The sequence below is a fragment of the Salarias fasciatus genome, assembly GCF_902148845.1.
Source record: "Salarias fasciatus chromosome 7 unlocalized genomic scaffold, fSalaFa1.1 super_scaffold_4, whole genome shotgun sequence".
NCBI lineage: Eukaryota > Metazoa > Chordata > Actinopteri > Blenniiformes > Blenniidae > Salarias > Salarias fasciatus.
In genome coordinates this window covers 764,020-790,926 of record NW_021941229.1, presented here as the reverse complement: position 1 = coordinate 790,926, position 26,907 = coordinate 764,020, and the positions used below count along the sequence as shown (strand labels likewise).

Here is a 26,907-nt window from a genome sequence, read left to right as displayed (position 1 = left end):
TAAAGGCGCTCTCAGGCTGGATTTTAGGAGCCCCAAACAGCCGTTATATTGTTTGACTTATTGGGGATACTGTCATTATTGGTGTCTCCAGGATGACTTCAGTGCGAGCCGTGGGGAATTTGAACCTGGCTGTGTGTGAAAAGTGGCTCCTGAAGGGAAGAAGAGCTTCTCCAAAGAGGCTGCAGGACATAGTTTTTATTCTGACAACATGAAAACAGTGGCTTTACGTGGAGTTTCAGATCTTTTGAGCTCATTGTTGGAGTGGCTGTTGTTCAGGAGCGTTTTGTCCTTATCACGGCTACAGGAGGACACATTGTTCTGTCTGTCCTGCATTTCGTCCTCTGTTTATCTTGATGGAGCTGTCAGCCTCCACAGCTCCAGTTCAGGAGCGTTTCAGGTTCCAGGGCCTCGTGCAACAGCACACACAGTGCTAAAAGGCACCAAGTCAGCCCGGCGGCACACTGGAGGGCGTCATGTTGAGAGACCAAGGCACCTTCAGCAGGAAACAGACAACTGGCAGTGTCTGGTAACACCACTGCAAGGAAATACTCCGTCTCCATGGAAACGCAACTTTTCAGAAACACTGCCACTGCGCGTGTGCATGTTCTCCACCGTTGTTTACAGTGCATTGTTCTCCGTGTTCTCCGCCATTGGAACTTGAAACTACAGATGTTTTCGAGGGTAAACAGGGTTTAATAGAACCTTCAGCTGTTAAAGCAGGTAACTGTTCTGACATATCGATAGGAAACAATAAAGCTTTAGCATATTCTCGACTCAAAAGGACACTTCATTTTAACTCATGAAATGTTGTAAATATGCAAATCTTTAACGAGTGGGCTGAATAATGTCTGTCCTCCAGTCAGTCTCTTGATGCTTGGGATTGTCCGAGAAGGCTAATAAACAATTCCAAAAGATAAACATTCCCATGTTTGAAGCTTAAATTTTTTAAATCCCCCAAAAAATGATCAGATCGTCATTTAAGGTTGTCTTTTACCATGAACAACCAGTGCTGGCTTTGTACCACTTTGTACCACCAGATAATGACTTCCAAGACGAACCATATAAATTGTAAATATGTTTGGCGATCAAAACTCCAGAAGCATCACCAAGGAGATGTTGCACGCTGCATCGTGCTCCCTGCTGCCCACTGGTGTCCCCTAATGGGGCTTTCTGTAGACGTGAAATGTTTTTCTGAGGCAGTCAGACGCGATGGTCTTACAGTGCTTTGCATCATGAAAGATGATGCTTGAGTCTCCCTTCCTGCTGCTGGATGGGACTTCAGTGCTTATTGTTTACTTGTGTTGTGGATGATGCAACTCCTCCATCGCTGCTAATGATCCAGTTGTAAACATGAAACAACAAATCCCAGCTTTCAGCTCACAAACACACAAACTGAGCACTAGACCCTCCAAACATGTGGACCATTTTCTCGTGTGGTCCTCGTCCTGACCGGGACAGATTTACCCCCAGTTGACCCCCGGACGCAGTAGCGGTTGCGGCTGCGTCACCCGGAGTAGCCGTTAGCATTAGCATAAAGGAACATGGAGCTGGGTTCCTTCATGTCTGTCAGCTGACCAGGTTTTTATAACGACTGAAACAGAGCTTAATGAAGGGTGGGGTCAGGATGGCCAGGTGGGGTGGGGATGGGGGTCGGGGGGTGGGGGTCAACAGGATGGCCAGGTGGGGGTGGGAGTGGGGTCAGAATGGCCAGGTGGGGGTCAGGGTGGGGTCAGAATGGCCAGGTGGGGGTGGGGGTCGGGGTCAGAATGGCCAGGCGGGGGGTCGGGGGTCAGGGCGGCGGTGGGGGTGGGGGTGGGGGTCAGGGTGGGGTCAGGATGGCCAGGTGGGGGTCAGGGTGGGGTCAGAATGGCCAGGTGGGGTGTGGGGGTCAGGGTGGGGTCAGGATGGCCGGTGGGGGTGGGGGTGGGGGTCAGGATGGCCAGGTGGGGTCAGGGTGGGGTCAGAATGGCCGGTGGGGGTGGGGGTCAGGGTGGGGGTGGGGGTCAGGGTGGAGTCAGGATGGCCAGGTGGGGGTGGGGGTGGGGGGTCAGGATGGCCAGGTGGGGGTCGGGGTCGGGGTCGGGGGTCGGGGTGGGGTCAGGATGGCAGGTGGGGTTGGGGGTGGGGTCAGGGTGGGTGTCAGGATGGTCAGGTGGGGGTGGGGGTCGGGGCTCGGGGTGGGGTCAGGATGGCCAGGTGGGGTTGGGGGTGGGGGTCAGGGTGGGGTCAGGATGGTCAGGTGGGGGGTGGGGGTCGGGGTCGGGGTGGGGTCAGGATGGCCAGGTGGTACCTGGCCACTATTCAGGAAGGAATTACAGCCAACAGGACCTTCATGAACCAGGAGTCTGAAGAACCACCCACTGAGGTTCTCCATGTTCTCCATTGGCCCAGTTTACGTGGTGTTTTTTTCAATCCGATTGTAACAGTCCTGTTGAAACGTGTGTATTCATGTACAGCCTACAAGCAATCCACGATGAATCCTCGTTTACAAGGACCCTGGTGAAGCGGATTATACAGCATCCTGAGACATGAGGACAGAGTCTCTGGAGGATCTTCCAGGTCTTTCTCTCTGCAGCAGCAGTCCTCAGACCCAGCAGAGAGTTTTATCTGCTGATCTCTGCTCAAATAATGTCCCAACATCTCCAGGAGACGCTGCTCCCTGGCCGGAGCACCGCCGCCGAGCGCCACGTCTCGGGTCGCTGTGAGCCTCTGCTCTGCATGCCGATTGTTCGAATTAACTGGTGCCCGTGTTAACTTGTGACCAATACATGACTGAGACTTGTAGTGGTTCTGGTTGAACGTCGGTTTATACAGTTACAGTGAGTGTATACGCTTAAAGTCTTTTGTGACTCGACTTTAACAGCTGCTGTTATCAGCATGTGTCTACACAGACCTTGCCGTCATCGTTAACATGGGAAACCAGTTAATCCATAACACCGGCCGGACGATTCGCTCGTATTCTGCTACGGAGCTCTTTATACAACCTCGCTGTTTCACAGTTTGCTTCCATCTCTCCTCTCCAGTGTTTGTTCTCTCGGGGTTTTTAATCAAAAAAGTGTTTTTCAACCACCGTCGTTCTTCTGCTTGTTTTTGACTGTCCTGCTTCCTGTTTACTGCTCACGTCATCACATCACTACGTACGAGGGAACGCATGCGGAACAAATAATCCCCCGTTTAATCCGCTCCGCTGTCAGGCGGCGTTTATATGAGACACGGAGCGGATTGTCGATCGGTGTACACCACCTCGTACAATCGGCTTCGAGTGAAGCGGATCCACTCGGTGTTTACATGACACATTTACAATCCGCTCCGCCATATCAGCGGATTATACGGGGCCATGGAAACGTGCCTAGTAGGGGCGTAACGATACACAAAATCTGGGTTCGATACGTACCTCGGTTCTGAGGTCACGGTTCGGTTCGGTTTCGATACAGTAGGGAACAAAATGCAAAACCTAAATGTTCTTGTTGTTGTCCATGCTTCCCATGTCCGCCTGTCTGTGTCGGCTTTGCGGCACATCACCGACGCCAACGCTCTTCTCTCCTGCTACATTTGGGCTCAGCTGTGGACGTTCCATGCAGGCGCACTGAAAACATGATTTGTGAAATTTTGGGGGGGCCTAAATATTGGAAAAATGCTGTTTCCCCCATGTATTTCCTTTCATTTATTATTATTGATTTAGTATGATCATAATCATGGATTATAAGCAGAATTAGACCAATTTTAATGGATGATTTGCGCATCACGATTTCACTTCAATAAAGATGCTGACCTGCATGCAGTACTTGTCCTCACCATTGAAGCGTGGGGGCGCTATGCCTAAAGCGTCACTTAAAGCAGACATGTTCCCTCCGAGGCACGCGCACCCCCCCAGTGAGCCCCCCGACAGCCGGTATGGTTCCACACTGCTTCTCTTCAGTGACAGACCTCCTCCTCCTCCTGACAGAGTCTGCTCTCTCCATCCTCCAGCTTTTCTCTGAGTTTCTTCAGACAGAGCTGCAGCCTGTTCGCTTCACAGACTCACTTTTCAAAGTTAGCGTCTGTCACGGTTTGTTTGCTGTGGCGCTCTGGCGCATGCGTGGTACCGGCGCGACGTGCGCATACGCGCAACACGGTCACAAATCTGTCCTGCGCGCGGGATGTCCGTGGACAGAAATTCATGACATTACGCCCCAGGGACCAATGCGCCAGGCGGACAGATGGACGAAGCTGCTAGCAGTAGCAGTCATGGCTGCAGGTGTAGCTGCACATGCTAGCGGCAGAACGTAAACACACGCACCATCCGGCCGTGAGCGGGAAAAAAACTAACTTTGGCCCGTGAACTCACCCGAGGACAGTCCTGTACCGAACCGAACGGCCCGGACCGGAACGGTTCAATACAAATACATGTACTGTTACACCCCTAGTGCCTAGTGTTAATGTTTAGAGTGTATTGTTCTCCGTGCTCGCCACTGTCAGTGTTTAGGACATACTGTTGTTTTGGATACCAATGGCTCCAACTGGTGATCTTTCATGCTAACTGACTTGTTTTCTAAACTTTTCTGAAACACATCTTCACTCCAAATGGCGTGGTGTAAACAGGTCATGCTTCAATCAGTAGAGTTGTTTTGCATGTTACCACCTCAAAGTGCCTCCTTTTCGGAGAGGAACACTTGGACAGCATTGTATCTGACTCCCATTTGAGGAGGTGTGTTTAGAGGCTGAGAGCTCCACTGAAATGTGTTCCATGTCTGAGGGAAATGCCAGGGAGAGCCGAGAGGTAAAAGAAAGATGGACAGATCTCATCTGGGGCAATCTCAGCTGCAAACGGTCCATCTCAGAGCATTTGGGAGCAATTGGCTCCCTCACGCCAGAGGGCCGGCAGACCGCGGTGAGGGTACTTGTTCTATTCTGGATGTGTGCAGATGGCGGAGTCGAGATTCACCACACTCCTCCTGAGGCTCGCACCGCTCCAGAGTCTCTTTATTAAAGGTGGCTCTGAACAGAAGGGTTTTCAGGCATTTCTCTTCTACTAAGCAGCCTGTCAGAGGAGACACATTTCATCCAAATTCTCAATCCGAACGTATTTTCACAAGGCAAACATGAATACACACTATCAGACAGAAACAAGCCCTCTTTGATTTGCTTAAAGCTGACCTTCTTCTGAGCCCTCCTCCAGTTGGGAAGCTGATTGGCGCAGCGTTTAACATGAGCATCAAACGCCACGTCAGCATCATGGGGATGTGTTTATTCTGGGATCACAGCGTGTGAGCGGCTCGTAAATATTCATATCCCATCATCTCATGCGCACGGCTCCGGCTTTCCCTCTGTCAACAGTGTATGATCTGCTCACCTCGCCCGACTGCCTGCCGGACCTGCTGCAGGGCGGTCTGGCCGAGCAAGGCGTCAACGAGGCTTTCATCCTCACCACCTTCAAGCTGCAGCCCAAGACGGGAACCACCCTGTTCAGCCTGTACAACCCGCAGGACAACAGCAAGTACTTTGAGTTCACCGTGATGGGGAAGCTGAACAGAGGTATGAAACAGCAGCAGCTGCTCAAACACCCACAACAAACAGACTCCACTGCACAAGTCTCTTTTTCAGCTGCTGTGAGGGTTTGCTTTAGTTTGTTTTGCCTCCAGCCTGCAGCTTTACTGCTTTGGTTCACTCGCACTGCTCCCGCCACCTGAGACTGTTCTCCCCTGGAAAACCACCACCAGGTTCTTCATTACATTCCGAAATGCAGTGCCTCCTAGTGGTCTTCTTTGCATTCTTTGCATTGAATAACGGCTTCAGTTTGGTTTTCAAAACACAAGATCATTAAAATAGTTTCTCAAAGGGTTCAAAGGAAGAACTACAATAAAACCTATAGAAAGGAGAAATCTCAGGATAGGAATTTACTCAATGCTTCTCTAGAGATAAATACAGACTTTGGCTGTGTCTGAATGTCCACACTACTCCCTCTATAGGACAGTACACAGTGACGATGCCATCTGTAGGGCTGTCCGAATGTCAAGATCACAAAAAAGAATGGCACGTTTATGTTTTGACCATTGGGGATTTGGGGACTTGGGATTTGGCAAACACTTCATAAACGTGGTCAAAACCTTATATAAAGGAACTAATAGCTCAGTGAAATTACTAAATGGAACTTCACCCAGATTCACCATCAGCAGAGGAATAAGACAGGGCTGTCCTCTGAGTCCTTTTCTGTTCTTATTAGTAACACAAATCATGAATGTTCATGTTAAAAAGCATCATTTTGAGGGTATTCCAGCATTTGGGAATTCTTTCAAGATCTCTCAGTTCGCTGATGATACTGCTGTATTTGTGCAGAATCAAGGAGAAGTAAGCAGTGTATTGAAGAATTTTCAACTGTATGGGGACGACGGATGAATCTGAGCAGATCTGTGATATTACCATTGAAAACTTGTGAAGACCAACAGATCCATGATATTCCTGTTAAAACTAGACTTCTTACCTGGGGGTGATCTATGGCGTCATTTTAGTGCCAAAATTCCGCGCGCAAAAAAATCATAATCGCGCACAGTTAAACCACTCCCTGTGCGCTCGCGATGCCTCTCCGCGCGCGCGTGGTCTCTTTCTGCGCGCGCGTGGTCACTTTCTGCGCGCGCGGTCACTTTTTGTTTGCGTGCGAGCTCTTTCTGCGCGCGCGGTGACATGTCTGAGCTGTCTGCTCGCGCGGTGGTGTTGAGTTTTGGCACTCAGGGGGCGGGCTTTGAGTTGACGCCACTCAACCCCCCTCTCCTTTGTGATTGGTTGCTCTAAACGTCTACTGTCTTCAAAAGGGTCTATTACTTTTGTGACTTATGAAACTTATCAACACATCACCTGCTCAAAACAAAGGAAAAAAAAAGCAAAAGTACTTCACTGATCCTGGCATAAAATCAAATGAAATCTGAGAGAGAGGGAAAAAGACAGAAAAAAAGGAGAAAAAATTAACTATAAATGTAGGATAGGTATAATTGAATAACAGATATAAACTAAATAACATAATTAGAGTTTAAATATCATTTTAAGACAGATATAATCAAATAACAAATATAAACTAACAGATATGAATTAGATAATTTACATATAAATCTAAGACAGATATACTTAAATAAATAACAGATATACACTAACAGATATAAATGAAATGTAATTAAAAAAATCTAAGACAGATTTATAATTAGATGAATAACAGATATACATTAACAAATATAAATCAAATATAATTTACATATACATTTCAGACAGATAGCCTTGATGGCTCCATGAAAACGTTTTTATTCCTTCTTTCTCCTCCCAGGAAACAGCCAGGTCTCCTCCACAGTAATCAAATCACTGTATGGAGGTCATGTTATGTGAATTTTACTCCTCAATTTTCCAATTCTGCCGCCAAACGATGACAACCCGCCCTACTTAACCTCTGATTGGCTCTGACCGGAAGACAGTAGACGTTTAGAGGAACCAATCACAAAGGAGAGGGGGTTGAGTGGCGTCAACTCAAAGCCCGCCCCCTGAGTGCCAAAACTCAACACCACCGCGAGCAGACAGCTCAGACATGTCACCGCGCGCGCAGAAAGAGATCGCGCGCGCACAGAAAGTGATGTCGCGCACGTAGAAAGTGACCGCGCGCGCGCAGAAAGTGTCCACGCGCGCGCGGAGAGGCATCGCGAGCGCACAGAGAGTGGGTTAACTGTGCGCGATTATGATTTTTTTGCGCGCGGAATTTTGGCACTAAAATGACGCCATAGTGATCATTGATTCAAATCAAGTTGAGCGCTGTGCTCTAAATGTTGAGCCAATAATTAACCAAATCATTAATAAATTTAGAATGTGGCTAATGAGAGATTTGACCCTGGATGGCAGAACCTTGCTGGCTAAAGCAGAAGGAATATCAAGATCTGTTTATCTGTCGTTAGCAATGGAGATGAGCCCAGATGTTCTGAAAAAACTGGACTAGATCCTTTTTGATTTCATCTGGAAGAACAAGGTCCACTATGTAAAAAGCAATAAGAAAGCAGACGGGGGGATGGAAGTATTAAGTTTTCAAAGACTTAACAATACATTCAAAATTAACTATTTATACCGATTAATAAAAGAGGAGCTCAACATGTGGAATGCTATCCCAAAATATGTATTTAATATGGTGGGTGGAATTCAGTTCTTGCTTAAAAGTAATTATAAAATAGAGAAAATCCCCCTTGCGCTGTCCAATTTCCACAAACAGGCGCTGCTCTCCTGGAGGCTGATCTCCAACCAGCTGCTCTCTGGAACAATGAAAATATCACACCCAAAAACAAAACTTTATTTTTCAAAACCTGGTTTGATAATGGATTATCTGAGCAAATCAAATCATAAACGAACGAGGAGAAATAATCAGCTATAACGAGTTAATCATGAAGAACAAAATCTCACTTTCACTGATAGGATATCACATTTTTGCTTCAGGGATTCCAAAAGGCTGGATTCATCTGTTAAAAGGATCCAAATTCAACCCACAAACTCAGAAAATTCAAAATCAGATATTAACAAATGGAATGGATATAAATAAATGTTCAAACAAATTGATCAGAAACAATATTGGACCCACAGGGCGAGCGGCAGCAGCGTCCTGCTGGAGCTCCAGATCCGGTGGAACAGCCTGGAACCAGGCCTGGAGGCTGGAGAGAAGGTCTGCATCAAGAACAAAATCAAAGAAACAACCTTTAAAACCCTTCATAATATTTATCCAGCTAAAAAAACATTGCAAAGATTGAAGTTAAACACAGACTCCAGCTGCTGTTTCTGTGCAAAGGAGATGAAACAGTCCAACAGCTCTTCTATCAGTGTAGCTTCAGTCAAACTTTCTGGACTAAAGCTGGAGTTTCTTTATCAAATCGAACCAAAGGAACCGTCCGCCTCCAGGAGATCCTCAATCTGTTCAACACCCACTTCCACCAGAATAAGGAAACAACCCTGTTAACCAGCTGATGATACTGCTGGGGAGATTCCACATCCACTAAATGAAATGGGCGGAGAAGAAATCGAACTGGAACCACTTTCTAGAAGAACTAAAACTTTACATAAAATGCATTGCTAACATTGAAAACTTAAAGGCTGTAAAGACTCTGGCTCTAATGGAGAAATTCTGCACCGATCTGATGGATCAGTAAATCCCTGGTCTGGTTCTTCTATGATTAGAAAGATGACAGGAAAGTAAAATGCAGAATAAGAGCACATTAAAAAATATTGCAAAGCGTCTGGTTACCATGATACTGGCCGAGGGTCACGTGATCAGCGCTGAGGTAAAAGTAGGGAGCTGCGAGTCCGAATCCCAATGGATTCAGGGCTCTATAAAGTCCACTATGTGGTCCAGCACTAGTGACTGAGGGGTCAGGGGACAGGGTGGACATTCAGACACAGCCTTCATCTTCATAGCACTGGCCTTATGTGTGTCCTCTGTGGTTTTTCAGTTCAGACGTACAATCTTTCAGCTTCCTCAACAAAGCTGTTGCTATGCTGGTTGCTATGCTGGTTGCTATGGATGCTGGACGATGACTGGAAGTTGCTGCACTGCAAACATTTCAAAAATTCTAAATCTTACCAAGTTTATTCAGCTTGTTTTCAGTCAAACTGTCTCATTTCATTTGATTTAAGATAAGACTGGGGCGACAGCAGCTCAGATGGCAGAGCAGGTCGTCTCATAACCGGAAGGTTGGCGGTTCGATCCCCGCTCACGCAGGCTGAACTGTCATTGTGTCCTTGGGCAAGACACTTCACCCACCTTCCCAAAGTGTGAGAGTGAATGGTTGGTGGTGGGAGGGGCCGATGGCGCAGACTGGCAGCCTCGCTTCCGTCAGTCTGCCCCCCCCCCCCAGGGCAGCTGTGGCTACAGCAGCAGCTTACCACCACCCAGTGTGGAGAGAATGAATAAAGCAATGTAAAGCGTCTTTGAGTGTCCAGAAAAGCGCTGTATAAAACCAATGCATTATTATTATAAATGCATGGAGAGATCACTGAACGAGTTTTAAGAGTTATCTTGTATTCGGGCAAACCTTCATTGCAGTGAGGATTTTTTTTAATGGACTGTTGCTCTTAAAGGTGCAATAAGGAACATTTCACATATGATTGGTTCTGGAACCCGGAAGTGTGATGTCTAGCTCCGCCCACCAGAGTTGTCTGTCACAGAACTGTCGTTTTGAAATATAAAGACCTGAACAAGATATTTATTGATGGACATGAGAGATTGTTTAAAGGGAGCGTTTCTTCAATGACAGGTGAAAATAGGAAGGAATTTAATTGTTTTTATAGTAAATTTCTTTAAAACATTTAAATGAAAAAATTAAATCAATTAAATTTGTCCACAAATACACTTCTGTGCATCAAATAGCAGCTTCCGTTTGATTTTCTAAATAATAATCACTCATTTGTTTTAGAAATGTTTTAAAATCTAGAGAATCAAAAGTCATGGTTTTCAGTGTTTCTGCCATTTCTGTGTAAACTCGCATCGTCTTGAAAATGTGTGAATGTGAAACTGACTGAAACGACAAATTAAAATTCTTTTTCACTTTAAATGTTGTGTAAAGAAGAGAGCAGTGAAAACATTTTTATCTGTCTTAAAAGTCAGTGATTCAGCATTTTATTCTCTTATGTCGGAGTGTTCGTGTTAAAGGTAGAAGAGACATGGCGGCACATCTCTCTCCGGAACAGCCACACAGAGGGAGTGAACAGTTCCACTCATCTCTGTGGTGAAAACCTGGAGAGTGACGACTTCCACTTCACAGCTGGATAAACGTGGGTCCGTTCATATCAGGCTGGCAGCCGTTGATCCAGAGGCTGGACGTTGAAATATTAGCTGGCTGCTGAAAAACAACAGGATTGACTTCAGGGGTTAAAAGACTAATCAATAACAGGATGGTCCAGGTCCGAAGTGATGCTGATATATAGCAGCCACACTACACTGATCCCATTCATAATTATCATTCAGTTCCTCTTAGCAGAGCCTTGTTAAAGCGAAAGATGTCAAACTGAAGAGACCCCCCCCCTGTTTTGCCGCATTGTCCTCTCGTAGCCGTGTTACGATACCTGCGCACCGACAGGAGGACGAGCTCGGTTACCTTCAACAACCTGGTGCTGGCGGACGGCCAGCAGCACCGCCTGCTGTTCCACCTGAAGGGGCTGCAGCAGCAGGGCCCGGGCGGGCTGGAGCTGCACCTGGACTGCCGGCTGGTGGAGACGGTCCGGGACCTGCCCGCGGCCTTCCAGGGTCTGCCGGCCGGATACGGCACCGTGGAGCTGAAGACCATGCAGGCCAGAGACCTGGTGACCCCCTCCTCACTCTCTATGTCCACACGTCTTTGTCCTCCACTGTCTGTGAACGTCCCGCTTCAGCCACTGTTCAGTTTGCTGCGTTACTCTATTTAAAAGGTTTCAGCTCCACTTTCAGCCCACTTTCTTTTTGAGTGAGCCAGATTGATGAAATAGTTCCAAAAGAATCGTTATATTGAAACTTAAAACTTTCTCTTTGCTGTGATGAAGAGTATACAAGATGAAAATGTCACCAAGCCAAACAGTGACTCCAGTCCCAACATGAAGCCAAGTCAGATGAAACCTGCTCCAAAATCCAGTCAAATGTCCACAAACGATCTCCTTTTACAGGCTGACTTGGGCCCCCGGGCCTTATGTTTGACACTTCTGTTCTGTAATGAGTTAGAGTCAGCATGAAAGCTGTTGAATAATCAGAAGGACTTCCTGTTTCTGCATGGAAAAAGTCCATTTTAAAAGAAACCAAAAAGTGAAGTTAGATATTTTTCTGTTTAGAAAAGTTCAGTTTGTCTCTCAAGACTACGACACTCTCGGTAGTTCTGTGTTCCTGTGCATCTCTAGTGAAATGCTAAAATAGTGTTTGCACCACTTCATCATGTTGAATGTCATGTTTAATAGTTTGCTAACTAACATGTTGAGAGGAGCAGTGGAAGCGGGTCTTATCTTCGTAAATATATGGTAAAGGGAGCTTCAGAAGGGCAGCATCAGTCTGACGGTGTCATCGGAACAGGAGAGTGTGGACGAGCTGAAGCTGGCGGTCGGAGACTCCTTTGAGAACGTCGCTTCTTTACAAAACTGCCACTTCCAGCAAAGGGACTCGGTTCAGACTCTGGGTAAGAGTTTCAGCCCGTCATGGGAGAAGACCAGGTGGCCTCTGAGAGCCCCCCTCCCCCACCGCTAACCGCTAACCGCTCCTCTCTCCCAGGGGTCAACACCAAGCAGCTGTCCAATCAAATGCTGGAGTTAACCAAGGTGATAAACGAGCTGAAAGACGTCCTCATTCAGCAGGTAACGGCTCCCCGGAGGCCCCTGACCTCCTGACCCCCTGACCCCCTGACCCCCCCCCGCTGGCAGGCCCGGCTTGACTGACCCTGTTTGTGTTCCAGGTCAAAGAAACCTCCTTTCTCAGGAACACCATCTCGGAGTGCCAGGCCTGCGGTGAGGAGCAGCCGTCTTTAACCCGCTGCCCGGCGAGCCTCAGCTCTAAGCAGGGTCTCGCCTCTGATTGAAGGTCTGGTTGGAACCGAGGTCAAGCCCAGGTGTGCCCCGGGGGTGTGTTTCCGTGAGGACATGTGCACAGAGACGGTGGACGGCGTGGAGTGCGGGCCCTGTCCCGACGGATACACCGGAGACGGCGGTCAACCTGCGACGACGTGGACGAGGTTTTCACTTTCAAGACTTTCTGTAGAGCGAAGACAGCTTTCCAGCCCGAACACAACCCACAGGGAGAACATGCAACCCGCCACAGAGAATCAGACATGCAGGTCCACAGTGCTGACCACCACACCACCTGGACTCCGTCAGAAAGCCCACGAGCAACCAGGAAAGCTACCCCGTCCCAAGTGAACGCCACTCGTCCAAATGTAGTCGCTTGCAGTAGTTTTGGTTTGCACATTATTTTTGCATTAATGAGGCAATAGATGAACATTAATGTTATTTCAGGTCAAGGCCACGTTTTAATTTAGACATACTAAATGAATTACAGTCATGAATCAGAACCCTAACAAGCTCGAATGATGTCGAAGTGAACCGAGGATCTGGATGAAGCACTGCTCATCTGATTCCTCAGTTTTCACTGAGGTTGAGGACTCCTGGTCCAGACCACGCCAGCCTTCAGCTCATTCAGCCGCTTCAAACCAGCCTGAGCGCTGACACTGTTTCTTATCTCTGTTTCACATGACGATGTCGCCAGTGAAAACGCATCGGTTTTCCTTTTCGCCTCCAGAAAAGATTGATTATTGCACAGACAAGTTAGAAACATTTCAGGCAGAAATGGTGAAAAGGTAGTTTTGATGTTGATTCACAAGCTGGTGCTGTTGTTCATTTAGAAATGAACCATTAGCACTGGAGAACACCGAGAACAATACACTCAAATCATTAACAGTAGAGAGCATTGTGGACAGAACACCATGTTGGACTGCTGTGGCGGTTAATCGACTGCACTTTCCACGTTTGCCATGGAGACAGAGTGTTTCAGAAAATGTGTGTTTTTCCCGCGTTTCACTGAAACAGATCTGGAACAATTCATGAAATTCCACCTTTGAAGCAGTTTTCAGAAGCTTCAGTGGAAGTTTCTACCGTCCATCATCTGGTCTAGAGACACTGTGGGTTCACCCTCTGAATATTGGCTGAAGCTGAACAATGAAGCCTCACCTCAGAAAGCGAGCAGCAGGTGCACTGAGGACAGCGTGTTCTCCCAGCCTCGCTGGTTATCAGACCGCCGCAGGAAGTGGTCTGACTGAAGGCAACATGGATCCGAGTCGGTGCCTGGTCTTTTCGGCTCCACTCTCACATTCAGACCACCAGAGATGTGTTTTAGTGTCGGGCGCCACGGGGCCTGTGTCAGCTTCATCCTCCTCTTTCCTCTCCGCAGTGCCAGTTCAACCCCTGCTTCCCCGGGGTGAAGTGTGTGAACACGGCGCCGGGCTTCCGCTGCGACGCCTGCCCGCTGGGCTTCACCGGCCTGCCCGTCCAGGGCGTCGGCATCCTGTTCGCACAGAACAACAAACAGGTAACAGAGCGCTTCGCAAACGGCGAGAACATGAGAAAAACCGAAGAGAGAGGGGTCAAAGACATCCTAAAACCTTGTTATGTGCTGCTGCCGGAGAATGCAGCGCTAGTTAAGTTTCTGCGAAAAGGAACATAATCTAAACACAGGCAAGGCTTAAAGCCAAGTTTGCTGAGTGAGACTGTAGTGTTTCGAAATGAAGAATATGCTGTCATCAGCGTGGACTGTGATCCCTGCCGGATCCAGACGTCTCAGAAAGAGGCTGAAGGTTGTCACAGTTTACTGTATCTGTACTCTTCTCCTTCAATTTTAGGCTGTTCAAGAATGATTCAGAGTTACAGTGAAATAATTGTTATTCATGCAAAAAGTGAGCATTTTAATAGGAATGAAATTCCTCTTTGTGATGTTGGTTGTGTTTTTATTACCTTCGTTAATTTAGAAAAATATTTCTGACAGGCAAGTGTTCTAACATTTGAGTTGTGATCTGTGTAACGGCTGTTGATGAGGCTGGTGTGTATCCACGCGGCTATGTGACAACTTTTAAGGTGCAGCTTTGTGTATTTGTGCATATAATATTAGAAAAAAATAATCTAGACGTACAAACACACACACACAAATATATATATAAACATGTGTGCAGAAACAACACTGAAAACTGAGCGTGGTACTTTTGTACTTGATTTGGACTTTCCCACATATACCCATATTTCTACAGAAATGAAGATTTAATGAAATACCTGCAGCAGCTAAGAAAGCAAAAGCTCCAACTGCCTTGATAATCACCACAGACTGTAAGAAAAAGAGTAGGTTTTCATCGGTCCAACAGATTCAACATTCTGCTCAAAATGCTAGCTTTAATTTTCATTTTGAGGTTTTGGTGGTGATATTTTACCCTCTGTCTACTTTTTCTTCCAGCAACAGTGATGAAATATCAAGGAATTGTCCACATTTGCTGTGTTTTCTGCTACATTTGACTTATTGTGCACCGTCCAGGTCTGCGATGACATTGACGAATGCAAAGGACCCAACAATGGAGGCTGTGCCGCCAACTCAATCTGCCACAACTCCGTGGTAAGGCTGCTGTGAAACCCTGTCCGCCGTCCCGTCACTGGCGGCTCAGAGCGCCTCAGCTGTCTGAACTCCGCCGCACAGGGCTCCTACCACTGCGGCACCTGCAAGACGGGCTTCACCGGAGACCAGGTGAAAGGCTGCAAGCCCGAGATCAGCTGTGGGAACAGTCTGACCAACCCCTGCGACGTCAACGCCCAGTGTAACCTGGAGCGAGACGGCTCCATCACCTGTCAGGTGGGATTTCGTGCCACTCGTGCGCTTCGGACTCGGACCTGTTGACACTCACACCTCGTCTGTCTCGTCAGTGTGGCATCGGCTGGGCCGGGAATGGATACCTCTGCGGGAAAGACACCGACATCGATGGATACCCTGACGATAAACTCAAATGCAAAGATGCAAACTGTAAAAAGGTAACCGAGGTGCAAATGTCAGTTCAAGCACGTTTGCAGTGCTGGAGGGAAGCGTTTCACCCAATCTCTTCACAGGATAACTGCGTCTATGTTCCAAATTCTGGCCAAGAGGACGCAGACAGGGACGGACAGGGAGACGCCTGTGACGACGATGCTGATGGGGACGGTATTCCAAATGAGCAGGTTGGTCGAGGTTTTATGTTTGTTTGAATTGTTCCAGACATGTTGAAACAAGTAGAAAACACCTGGGAAGAGCTCAGAGTTCAGAGTGTTCATATCAAACGAATCATTGAGACACTTTTTATTTGACACTTTGGATATAGCTGAGGTGAACATGCCTGACTGTAATCTAAATTAAAATAAATGCATGATAGGGTTATAAGATGGAAAGTGTAGGAAGCCCTCAGGGTCAGGGTTAGCTCTAGGGTTAGGATTAAGGTCAACCCAGGGGTTAGGGCTCACTCTAGAGTGAGGTTCAGAGGAAACTGCAGTGTTGTAAGACCACTAGGACGGTGCGGGCTCATGGGAATAAGAGCTGGGGTTAGGCTTGCCCCTAGCATTCAGGTTTAGTGTTGATCTTAGGTTTATTTCTAACTCTTCAGAGTCAGCGTTAGGATTATCCTACACAGAATTTTAAAGGTGCCATGAGTAATCATTTTCATTTCCTGTAGCTGCTCCAGACATTCAGAGTAACGTCGTGATGTTCATGGTGTACTGCAGCCAGCCAGCGGTAGTGGAGGGTATGCGTGGGTGGGGAAAACACCATCTGATATTCTGTTCATTTATTGAATAGCTGCCTACTCATCAGAAAACCACACTGAAATAATTACGAGTGTAACTGAACTTCCATTTCCTCCATAGTGATATTCCCACCTACTCAGACACCACTGCACACATTACTGGAGGAGGTGACTGACTATATTAATGCACAGGCTTAACATTAATCAGAAAATGTAAATAAACTTAGTCAAGCACCGACGGCGGTGGTGTGCTGATGTCTGAGTCGGTGGAAATATCAGCACAGAGAGGAACAGAATCAGGATTCAAGTTTATTGACATACACAGGCACAGGTACAGGAACAGACAGCCGTGTCCTGCTGTGAGTGGTGTGGAGTCCTGCTTCATCTGTTTCATCATCTGAAAACTCAAAGGTGTTTTGTTAGCTTCAGCTTTGCTTAGCTCGCCTCACTTACCTTTGTATACATTCTGGACGCCATCTGTGAGCACTTCCGTCCGTCCCGGTGGAGTACCAGGAGTCTGGCTCTCTGGAGGTCTCAGCGGTCTGTGGATTATTGATGAGAGGATCATCGGTGTAGCCAAAGCCAAAATCCTGAACCACATGTCGGGTGTGGGATGTGAAACCAATGCTTCTTTATACGAACAGACCCAAAATAAGCAGCAAAGTAGCTGGAAATAATATTACAGTCATCATCCTTCCAGGGCCTTTGTTAGTCTGATAGGCAGGCAGCCTGTAGCGTGAATGGACAGACGGATGGCTGGATCCATGCACACCTCCACCACAGCGCTGACTGGCTGCAAACCATCACTTCATTCAGCCTGAAGCTGGAGTCACTGTTCGCCTGCAGGTTAACATACACATCAAGACGTAGCACAGCTAAATGACAACGATCACTAGTATTACCTTCAGAAATTCCACTTGGTTTATTGAGTGCAGTCTGGTATTCTGGTGTTTCCACTTTAAAAGGATCTAACTGGATGTAGCCATAACCTGCTGCTCTACCGATGCAGCACTTCAGTCATACTGAATCAAACACGCAGCAATGAACTGTTGGTGTGAATGACCCGTCTGTCTCAGGATAACTGCTGGTTGAAGGCCAACTTGGACCAGAGGAACAGCGATAAGGACAGCCACGGAGACGCCTGCGACAACTGCCGCATGGTGGAGAACGCCGACCAGAGGGACACCGACGGCGACGGCAAAGGGGACGCCTGCGATGACGACATGGACGGAGACGGTACGGAGAGGAATTACATCACTGCCGCTGACGCTGGTGTTATGTAAGCTGCATGACTGAGGGCACTCGGCGTTAGGACTTATTATTCTGCTCTCGCCTCTTGCAGTAAATAATAGAAGCAAAAACACTTTCACAGTTTGTAAGTTATTAAAATTGTTTCTATTTAATATTCGGGGCTATTTAATGAGCCTTCTGAGCAGCGTACACTCTACTGATAGAAAGGTGAAGAAAAAAAATGAACGCTGAGGAGGCCGATGGCAGTGTGACCCAGAGCGAGCAGCAGCTTTGATCGTCCTCCAGCAGGATTACACCTCAGAAAGCCCACAGGACTGAAGGCAGGTCTTCTTCCATCTCTGCTGCTTGACCTTTTGTGTTTGTGCTGCTGCTGCTTCCCTGCCATGAATGGAAATACCATCTGAACTCCAACTACACTCATCATCATTTGAAAATACAAGAGTGCCTCCCAGTGGTAACATTACAAACAACAGGCCCATGGAATGGATTACACAACATGTTTTGAATAAGCTTGACTGGAAAAGGGCCCGAATTTCTATTCATAACAGAACTGTGATGTTATGATAGTATAATTATTTTTTTGTTTGACAAATTACCACAGAAGTAAAAACTTAGAAAGTATAATTTGATCTCCCATTCTCATTTTAGCCATGTTAGGGATCAGTAGGCATCTCAGAAGTCTCAGAAGACAAATCCTCACTCCGCTTCTGAAGTGTCAGAGATGGAAAGTATGATTTAAAAGTGGTGTTTATTTTCGAGTTGAGTGTCAACTGACATAACCTATCAATATGTTTATGGAGTTAAACTCAGTTGAACTCTGGACTTAAACTGAGTTAAACTGTAAATTAAGCCGTGGTGTTAAACTGTGGCGTGAAAACTGTGAGTTAAATGGTGGATTAAGCTGTACAGTTGAACTGTGTGTTAAATTGAGTTCAGCTGTGAGTTAAACAGAGTTAAACAGAATTAAACTATGGAGTTAAACTGTGAGTTAAACTGGGATATTGAACTGCAGAGTTAAACTGTAGAGTTAAATTGAGCTGAACTGAGCAGTCTCTGCAGTGTGGTGTGGCTTCATTGAACCCAGAACTACAGCATGCACTGGGGCGGTTCGCAGCCGAGTGTGAAACGACGGGGATGAGGATCATCACCTCCAAATCCGAGGCCATGGTCCTCGACGTGAAGAAGGTGGTCTGCCCTCTCCAGGTCGGTGGAGAGACTCTGGTCCAGGTGGAGGAGTTCGAGTATCGTAGGGTTTGTTTCATAAGTGCGGGACGGATGGAGGTGAGATTGACAGGCGGATCGGTGCAGCGGCTGCAGTGATGCGGTCGTTGTATCAGCAGTTCTTGGAGCGAATGGGAGAAAGTTCTGCACTCTCCTCAAACAAATGGTTCTGGAGGGAGAACCATTCGAGATGGAGACTAAATGAAAACATTGTGAGACTACATTGTGAGATACAGCATCCAGAAACTCCCCCAAAGCTGGAATGGGTTGCTCTCCTCCACCAACAGTCTATAAAAACCAGAAAATCTCAAAATTTCCATCTCCTTGAAGGAGCTCAGCCTGAAGGGTGTAAGTTTGAATCTCATTAGTTGTTTCCTCTGGGTGGTGTGGCAGGTCTGAAGAACTTCTTGGACAACTGTCAGAGAGTGCAGAACCAAGACCAGCGGGACCGCGACGGGGACGGAGTGGGAGACGCGTGTGACAGCTGCCCTGACATCCCCAACCCCAACCAGGTGACACACTCACACACACAGACGGCGGACAGCAGCGAGCAGGCAGGCATTGATTAGTGATGGGCAGATTGAGGGAGTCATGGCAGTTCGGTGCTGCTAAAGCTAAAGCTGAAGTGAATGAAAGTCATCGAAAAGTTTACCAAAAGAAGATGGGCCAGCTGCCTTTCCTGTAAAGTGAGCCTTCGGCTTTGGTGTAATCTGGTAATATGCTCAAAAATGGACCCGTCAGAGGAGTGAGGAGGTGCAGACATGTGTGGAGGCCGAGGACAGGATTCAGCTGGAGCTACTCGGAGCCGGCTGGGGGCGGGGGGCGGCTTGGGGCGGCTGGGGGCGGGTGGGGCGGCTGGGGCCGGCTGGGGGGGTGTGGCTGGCTGGGGCGGCTGGGGGCGGGTGGGGCTGGCTGGGGGCCGGCTGGGGGCGGGTGGGGCGGCTGGGGCCGGCTGGGGGCGGTGGGGCGGCTGGGGGCCGGCTGGGGGCGGTGGGGCTGGCTGGGGGCCGGCTGGGGCGGCTGGGGGCGGGTGGGGCGGCTGGGGGAGGCTGGGGGCGGCTGGGGGCGGGGGGGCTGGTGGGGGAGGGGCGGCTGTGTGCAGCGGGTCAGGAAGGCAGGCTGACCGGGTCTTCAGACTGAGACACACTAAGTGAATGGGGATGGGGCTGCTGCTGCAGCTGGTGCTACGCTCAGCGCCAAAGCGGAGTCCGAGAGCAGCTTAAATAGATGCGCTCATCAGGAAGTGACCTCTAGCCGTAGTGGCCGCTGAAGGCAATTCCCGTGATCAGCAAGGCCCGACTTCTGTCAACAACGCCCTGCGCCACCACCTTAACAGACCCTGAGTGAGCGCCCCCATGTGGCTGCAGAGGTCAGCGGTGTGACGCCAATGGACACATAACCAATTTTAACAAATAGTGAAATGAAACAAACTTCTCCGGTATCTGTTGCATTCTGGGTGTTTTTACCAACTCCACCTGACAGCATGGCTTTGAGGCTAATGCTAGTTAGCTAGCTTTCATGGCCACAAGATACCAGTGAGGAATTAACATTTAATGAACTATCCTTTTAAAGCACAAACCCAAAATTTGAAGAAAAGAGCTTCAATTTCAACACTGCTTCAGTTCACCAGCTGCTTTGCACCTTACAGATTACATGTTTTTTTTTTTAATCTCACGCAGCTAGGATTCTAATGCAGTAGGTGGGTTAATAGTATGATCAGAATAATTTGTGAGATTGTAGAAATGATCTGTTTATTTCCCTGCTCACCTGAACTGACTGACCACATAATACAGACTGAAGTGTGCCCCTGGCGGTCAGATACATGTAGTGCAGTTAATGTCATCATTTCTCACAAGTGGGAAATGTTGCTGCATGTTTAAAACCGCTGCTCAAAAGATCTGAGAAAAATAAAGTAGATGCAGTTTCATGTAGTAGTTTCGTTCCAGTCATTTCAGCTTAGTGTTCTTTTGAAAACATTGGTCGCGACCATAAATACAACTGTATAGGTTTTTTTTTTTTTTTTATGTATTTGATGACATACATCTCAAGCATTAATAAGAAATAGAAGGTGAAAAACGAAGTTCAGTATCATCAACAGAAGCACTCACCTCACATTATGACCAATACCACGCCTGGTGATGAGGTTAAATAGAAATGTGAACTGCTGTGAAGTGTTTTATCACTAGTGTTTCGTCTTGTCTGCCACCCCCACCCCCACCCCCAGTCTGATGTCGATAACGACCTGGTTGGAGACTCCTGTGACACAAACCAGGACAGGTAATGGCAGCCCCACCGCCTCCGTCTGGCTCCGCCTCTCCACTGACGTCCCGTCTGCTTCCCTGCAGCGACGGCGACGGCCACCAGGACACCAAGGACAACTGTCCCTACGTGATCAACAGTTCTCAGCTGGACTCTGACAAAGACGGACTGGGCGATGAGTGTGACGACGACGACGACAATGACGGGATCCCAGACACCAAGCCCCCGGGGCCGGACAACTGCCGGCTGGTGCCAAACCCTGACCAGACCGACGACACATCAGTTCCAAAGCACAAAATCACATTACACAGAACAAAACATGCATCTTCATTTCAAACGTCATGGAAACGAGGATATTGGAAATTTTGAAAGAGGGTAGAAGCAGGTCATCGGGCGCGCCCCACCTTGTTTGTTTTCTGAGTCATTGTTGGAATTGTTTCTGTTCAATGGTCTTCCTTGGATGGGAAGTTGAGCGTCAGGAAGAAGCTATGCTTGTTTGCAGCAGGAGAGCGGAGGAAGACCTTGAAAAACGATCAGCTGGTCATCTCGTCGTGATACTTGTTTTGATCTCAGACCACTGGAAAGAAGCCGCTCTGTCCCAGGGAGATGCTGCCTTTATGTCTGTCAAGGACGAAAAGTGACTTTTTTGGCTTGAGACTCACTCCAATATTTAAATGAAGCATTTTACATACCATTGAGTTAAACCAATTTTTACTTGTTTAAAGGCTTTAGCTTAAGGAAATTAGGGTTATTGTAAAGACCTGAAAGAGTTCCCGTGTACCTTATGCAGTCTGGGGCGAGCTGGTCTCCTCTGACCCGTTTCATTGGTCCTCAGGTGATGGCGTTGGAGATGTGTGCGAATCGGACTTTGACCAGGACAAAGTGATCGACAGAATCGACAGCTGTCCCGAAAACGCTGAGATTACCCTGACTGACTTCAGGGCCTTTCAGACGGTGGTGCTGGACCCCGAAGGCGACGCACAGATCGACCCAAACTGGGTCGTTTTGAATCAGGTGATTATTGAGGCAGTTTTTCCACTCTTTAGAGGACCTCTGTTACACGAAAACCTTTCCAAGTGTAACAGGTCTCTGGTGGAGCTGGCTCTTTGAGGCTCTGTTTCCTTGACAACAGTACTTGGAGCACTATCACCATGGAAACAGAGGAAAACTGCAAACTTTTCAACCACAAGAAACACCAGCAGCCCCACCTGGTGGCCTGGCATACTACTGCTTAACAAACACCATTTTCAAAATGTTACTGTGTAAACACCAAACTTTTCCAAACTGAACTTAAAGCGATCCATTGGCTTAAAGATGCAATACGTAAGAAATTTACTATAAACATTTTTAAAATCATTCCCATTTGTCTCCTGTCATTGAACGAACACTCCCTTTAACCAATCTGTCTTCCTCCATCACAATGGAGTCTTTTTCTGTCAAACTGAGAGGTATGGATGGGGAATAACTTTAGTGGGTGGGGCTACACCACCACTGCTTTCGGTTTCTGAGCCAATCATATGTGAGGTTCTAAGGTTGACAACAGCAGCACAACATTCCGTTATTTTATGGACATAAAATGGCCATGAGCCGCCGCCAACTGAGCGCCGCCAGTGTGATATTATATAGAACCCCATAGACTATGGACCCGGTGTCCAGATTCTGCTACGGAATATAGCTTTGTGAGACAGTGTTGTCCTGAATGCATCTTGTAGTGGATCTCACTGAACCAGACCTTCTGATTTCATCAGAATCCTAATTAATTACATCTACTTTTTCTTGTTCCCAAACAGGGAATGGAAATAGTTCAGACCATGAACAGCGACCCTGGACTTGCTGTTGGTAAGAAGTATTTCCTGATATAGCAGAACTCTCCACAGATGTGGATGCAGTGAAACAGCCGTTGCTCTCTGCTGCCAGGCTACACCGCCTTCAGCGGGGTGGACTTCGAGGGGACGTTTCACGTGAACACAGTCACTGATGACGACTACGCCGGCTTCATCTTCGGCTACCAGGACTCGTCCTCCTTCTACGTGGTGATGTGGAAGCAGACCGAACAGACGTACTGGCAGGCGACGCCCTTCCGAGCCGTGGCCGAGCCGGGGATCCAGCTGAAGGTCGCCAGATCAGACCACAGGAGACGATGCTCATCCTGTCTGGATCACCTGACATGTTTCCTAACCTGTCTGCCTCTTCGTCTTCCTCTGTGTTCACCAGGCTGTGAAGTCTAAGTCTGGCCCCGGGGAGCACCTGAGAAACTCACTGTGGCACACAGGAGACACCAACGACCAGGTGCGCCTGCTGTGGAAGGACCCCAGAAACGTGGGCTGGAAGGACAAAGTGTCCTACCGCTGGTACCTGCAGCACCGCCCACAGGTCGGATACATCCGGTACGACGCTCCTCCCTCACTTCTGCAAAGAACAGGTCATAACGGACGCCAGAACTCGGAGGCAGACTTGCTCTTTCCTGTGCAGCCTTGCACTGTAAAATGTGACTGACTGAAGGAAGTTAAGCTCAATCAGATGTAAAGAAAGAAAAAATTAACACCAAAGTTTTTTGTTGTGATAATTCAAACAAATTGACCACAGACATGTCCAGTTTACACAACAATGATTTGAAGTGAAAATGGAAAGCCTCTGGTGTGTTTCCATGACAGCGGTGCTCGAAACAACTTGAAGCCCAAAACGGAGAAAGTGCAACTTTTAAAAAATGCTCCAACTCCACAGAAATAGGAAAACCACATTTGTCCAAGAACACTGCTCCTGCTGCTGCTCCTGCCCCTGCCCCTGGTCCTGGACCTGGTCCTGGTCCTGGTCCTGGTCCTGGTCCTGGTCCTGGCCTAACATAACATGAATAGATGTCACAGCTTTAGCCAAGAATGTCAGATTGTATGAATGGAGCTTCATTTTTTAAAAGATTCTCTTAAATTTTCAAAACAGAAAAATGTAGATGAGAAAGTTATAATTTGAAACTACTTTCTTGCATCTTTAGCTGTTTATATTACTTTCTTTTTGTCACAAGGCTCCACACACAAGTTCCTTTTCCAAGCAAAATGTATTTTCTTTGTGCGACCGAGTGCTGTGAGTGCGCTGTGAGTGCTGACTTTCCACACGGCATGCCGAATCCGTCAGGACTGTTGTTCTTACAGCCGACGCAGAGCAGAGACGCCACTGAGTCTGACAGAGGAGGACTTTCTGATGGTCCTGCTGCAGCATGAGTGTGAGGGCAGATCGAGGCAGACTACTCCTCTGCGTCTGGCGATAACACATTCTGACGTTTGTCAGGTCAGACGAAGGGGAGAGAGACATGGAGACTTTACTGAGAGAATCCAGGGAAAGTATCGTCTATAATTCGTTCATTTGTTACACTGTTGGTTTGTAGTTATACAATAGGATTACACTGATATTTCTGTGTCCAAATCTCAAATATGCCCCAGTGGATTAAAGCCTGAGGGTCGCTTGAGTTCACCGAGCTTCAGAAAACCAGTTTGATCCCATCTAAGCTTGGTGACGTCCTGCTGGACGTCAGATCAAGAGGCTCAGGCCTGCAGCAGCATGGAGCCATGCTTTGAAGTGTCCAGGTCTGACTGCAGCGTCCTCATGATGCAGCAGCTCACCTTTTACAAGAAATGCTGCATGCAAAACACAGTGAAATATAACAGTAAGGTATAACGTAAAGTACAGAATACAGACAACATATGTCACCCAGAATAAAATAAATATCAGAAAATACAGTATACAAAGAGTGCCACAAGATTTTAAAATACAAGTCAAAAACTGAAATGTGCACTGTCCAACATGATATGACTGGGAAATCTGATAAACCTGAAAAGTGCAACATATAATACAATATGCTGTGAAATGTGCAATCTTCTCCAAAATGCATTAAAGCAAAACTTCTCAGAAATAAAATTGCAGAAACGATATGTTTTCACCTTTAACATCGCCGTCTAGAAATAACTTGCAAAGAAAAATCTGCTGTGCACAGCCTGCCCGAAACGGCTCCCACGGCCTGAGAATCAGACCCAGCTAACATCTGGTGCTTACTACTTGTTCAGGGCTCGTTTCTATGAAGGGAGCGAGCTGGTGGCAGATTCCGGTGTGACAATCGACACGACCATGAGAGGAGGCCGGCTGGGCGTCTTCTGCTTCTCCCAGGAAAACATCATCTGGTCCAATCTGAGATACCGCTGCAATGGTGAGAAGACACACCCTTCACTGCTTCTGTGGGAGATGGTTCATATGGAGAAAATTAGGGATGCACCGATACTGATAAGAGTAAATTATGTTCTGACTAAATATCCACAGGAGAACACCCGAAACGGAATCAGCAGCAGAGCCAGAACAATGTCGCTCAACACACAACTCTGAGCCGTGCTCCATGCTACATGCTACATGCTACATGCTCCATTCTAACTATATGCTACTTCTACATGCACCATGCATACAGTGTACCTTCTGTATGCTCCACGCTACATGCTACATGCTACATGCGCCGTGTTCAATGCACTATGCTCCATTCTACCTACATGCTACATGCTACATGTTAAACATGATTAAGCTCTGGCTGGCTGACTGACTCATGACCAGCTCGGTCCCTCGGTCTGCAGTCCAGACAGCACTGATAGACGCGACGCGCTGTGCTGTATACTGAACACTGGAAGGCTGTTGGGAGTGACGTAGCATCAGTGCAGAGTCTGTGCTTCAGCCCGTGCTGCAGAGTCTGTGCGGAGGCGGTTGCAGGCAATGCATTGCCCTTCTGAATTGTTTGAGTATGGAGTGTGAATTAGGGTGGATGCTGTTCCATAAGTACTTGTATCGTTACTCAGTATTGGTCGGTAGCTGAAGGTGTCGGTGTGTTCTCTGCATCTTTAGATTGAATTTCATCTGAAGCCCACCAGTCTGACTGTCACACACCCCATAATAACTTCTCCAGGTTGTGTGTGGAACAACGTTGTGCTTTGCGCTGTTGCGTTGCCACTGTGACCTCTGGTAATATCCTCGCTGTCACATCATCCACAGACACCATCCCAGAGGATTTCCAGGAGTTCAGCACTCACACGGCGTCGACTCGCTCTAAAGTCCTCAGCACGCCTGCAGATCTACAAAGAGACGTGTGTGTGGGTGTGTAGTGTGCCTGGAAGAGTGTATGTGTGTGTTGTTTAGTGTGCATCTGCGTACTGATGTGTACATTTATTCTGGACATATATGAACACAACTGTTGTACTGTAGTGAAACGTATGTGCATATTATCGATTCTCTGTCCTGTTGATGGTAAACTGTCATGCTAAAGGAGCAGCAGTTAAAGCAACATGAGAACGTTCAGAAGCTGATTTTAATACTGAAAGGTTGTATTCAAGCACAAATTGTACTCCATTACAAGTTAAAGTACTGTCTTTGAAAAATACTCGTGTAAGTCTCAGTTCCTTTGCCGAGTTTCTTCTTCAATGAAATGTCAAAATCTGTCATTTGATCGACAAACAATAAAGTACTTCTATCTAAACCACATCTTTACTTCTTATTGTCTCATGCTAGCTGTTGCCAAAGCTGTCCGTCCCTGGGAGAGGGATCCCTCCATACTGTGGTTCTCCCCAAGATCTCTTCTTCTCCCACTGGGTTTTTGGAGTTTTTTCTTGCCGGATGTGAGGGTCTAAGGCGGTGGTTGCTTCGTTTTGTCTCGTTACTGTGAATTTGACATATTAACATGATGCTTATTCGCTGTTTTATTTTTACCAACCAATGTAACATCTTGAAGCCTCTGAGGCAGCTGCTGTTGTGATACTGGGCTATACAAAAATACATTGATTGATTGATTGATTGATCAGACCAGTGTCTTGCATGTAAATATGCACTAAGAATCTGTGTTGGTCCCAGTCCAGACTCTCCTGGACTTGGTGTTTTAGGCCTCGTTTCCATCGTGCAGCTGGCACAGGGTCGG

General features: G+C 47.4%; 1 protein-coding gene across 1 annotated transcript; it reads left to right on the top strand.

Moving 5' to 3' along the window:
• The first annotated feature begins 5,220 nt into the window (after positions 1 to 5,220).
• Positions 5,221 to 26,469, top strand: thbs4b (thrombospondin 4b). Its single transcript, XM_030085277.1, is given in 24 exon segments — positions 5,221 to 5,302; positions 5,305 to 5,514; positions 11,039 to 11,289; positions 12,023 to 12,125; positions 12,218 to 12,300; positions 12,399 to 12,450; positions 12,524 to 12,648; positions 12,651 to 12,674; positions 13,886 to 14,023; positions 15,014 to 15,091; positions 15,173 to 15,325; positions 15,397 to 15,501; positions 15,577 to 15,684; positions 17,318 to 17,477; positions 19,107 to 19,225; positions 20,938 to 20,990; positions 21,059 to 21,247; positions 21,803 to 21,986; positions 22,763 to 22,811; positions 22,890 to 23,086; positions 23,187 to 23,359; positions 25,028 to 25,167; positions 25,992 to 26,024; positions 26,027 to 26,469. Coding segments are annotated over 24 exon segments (2,832 nt in total). The 3' UTR covers positions 26,050 to 26,469.
• The last annotated feature ends 438 nt before the right edge of the window (positions 26,470 to 26,907 follow it).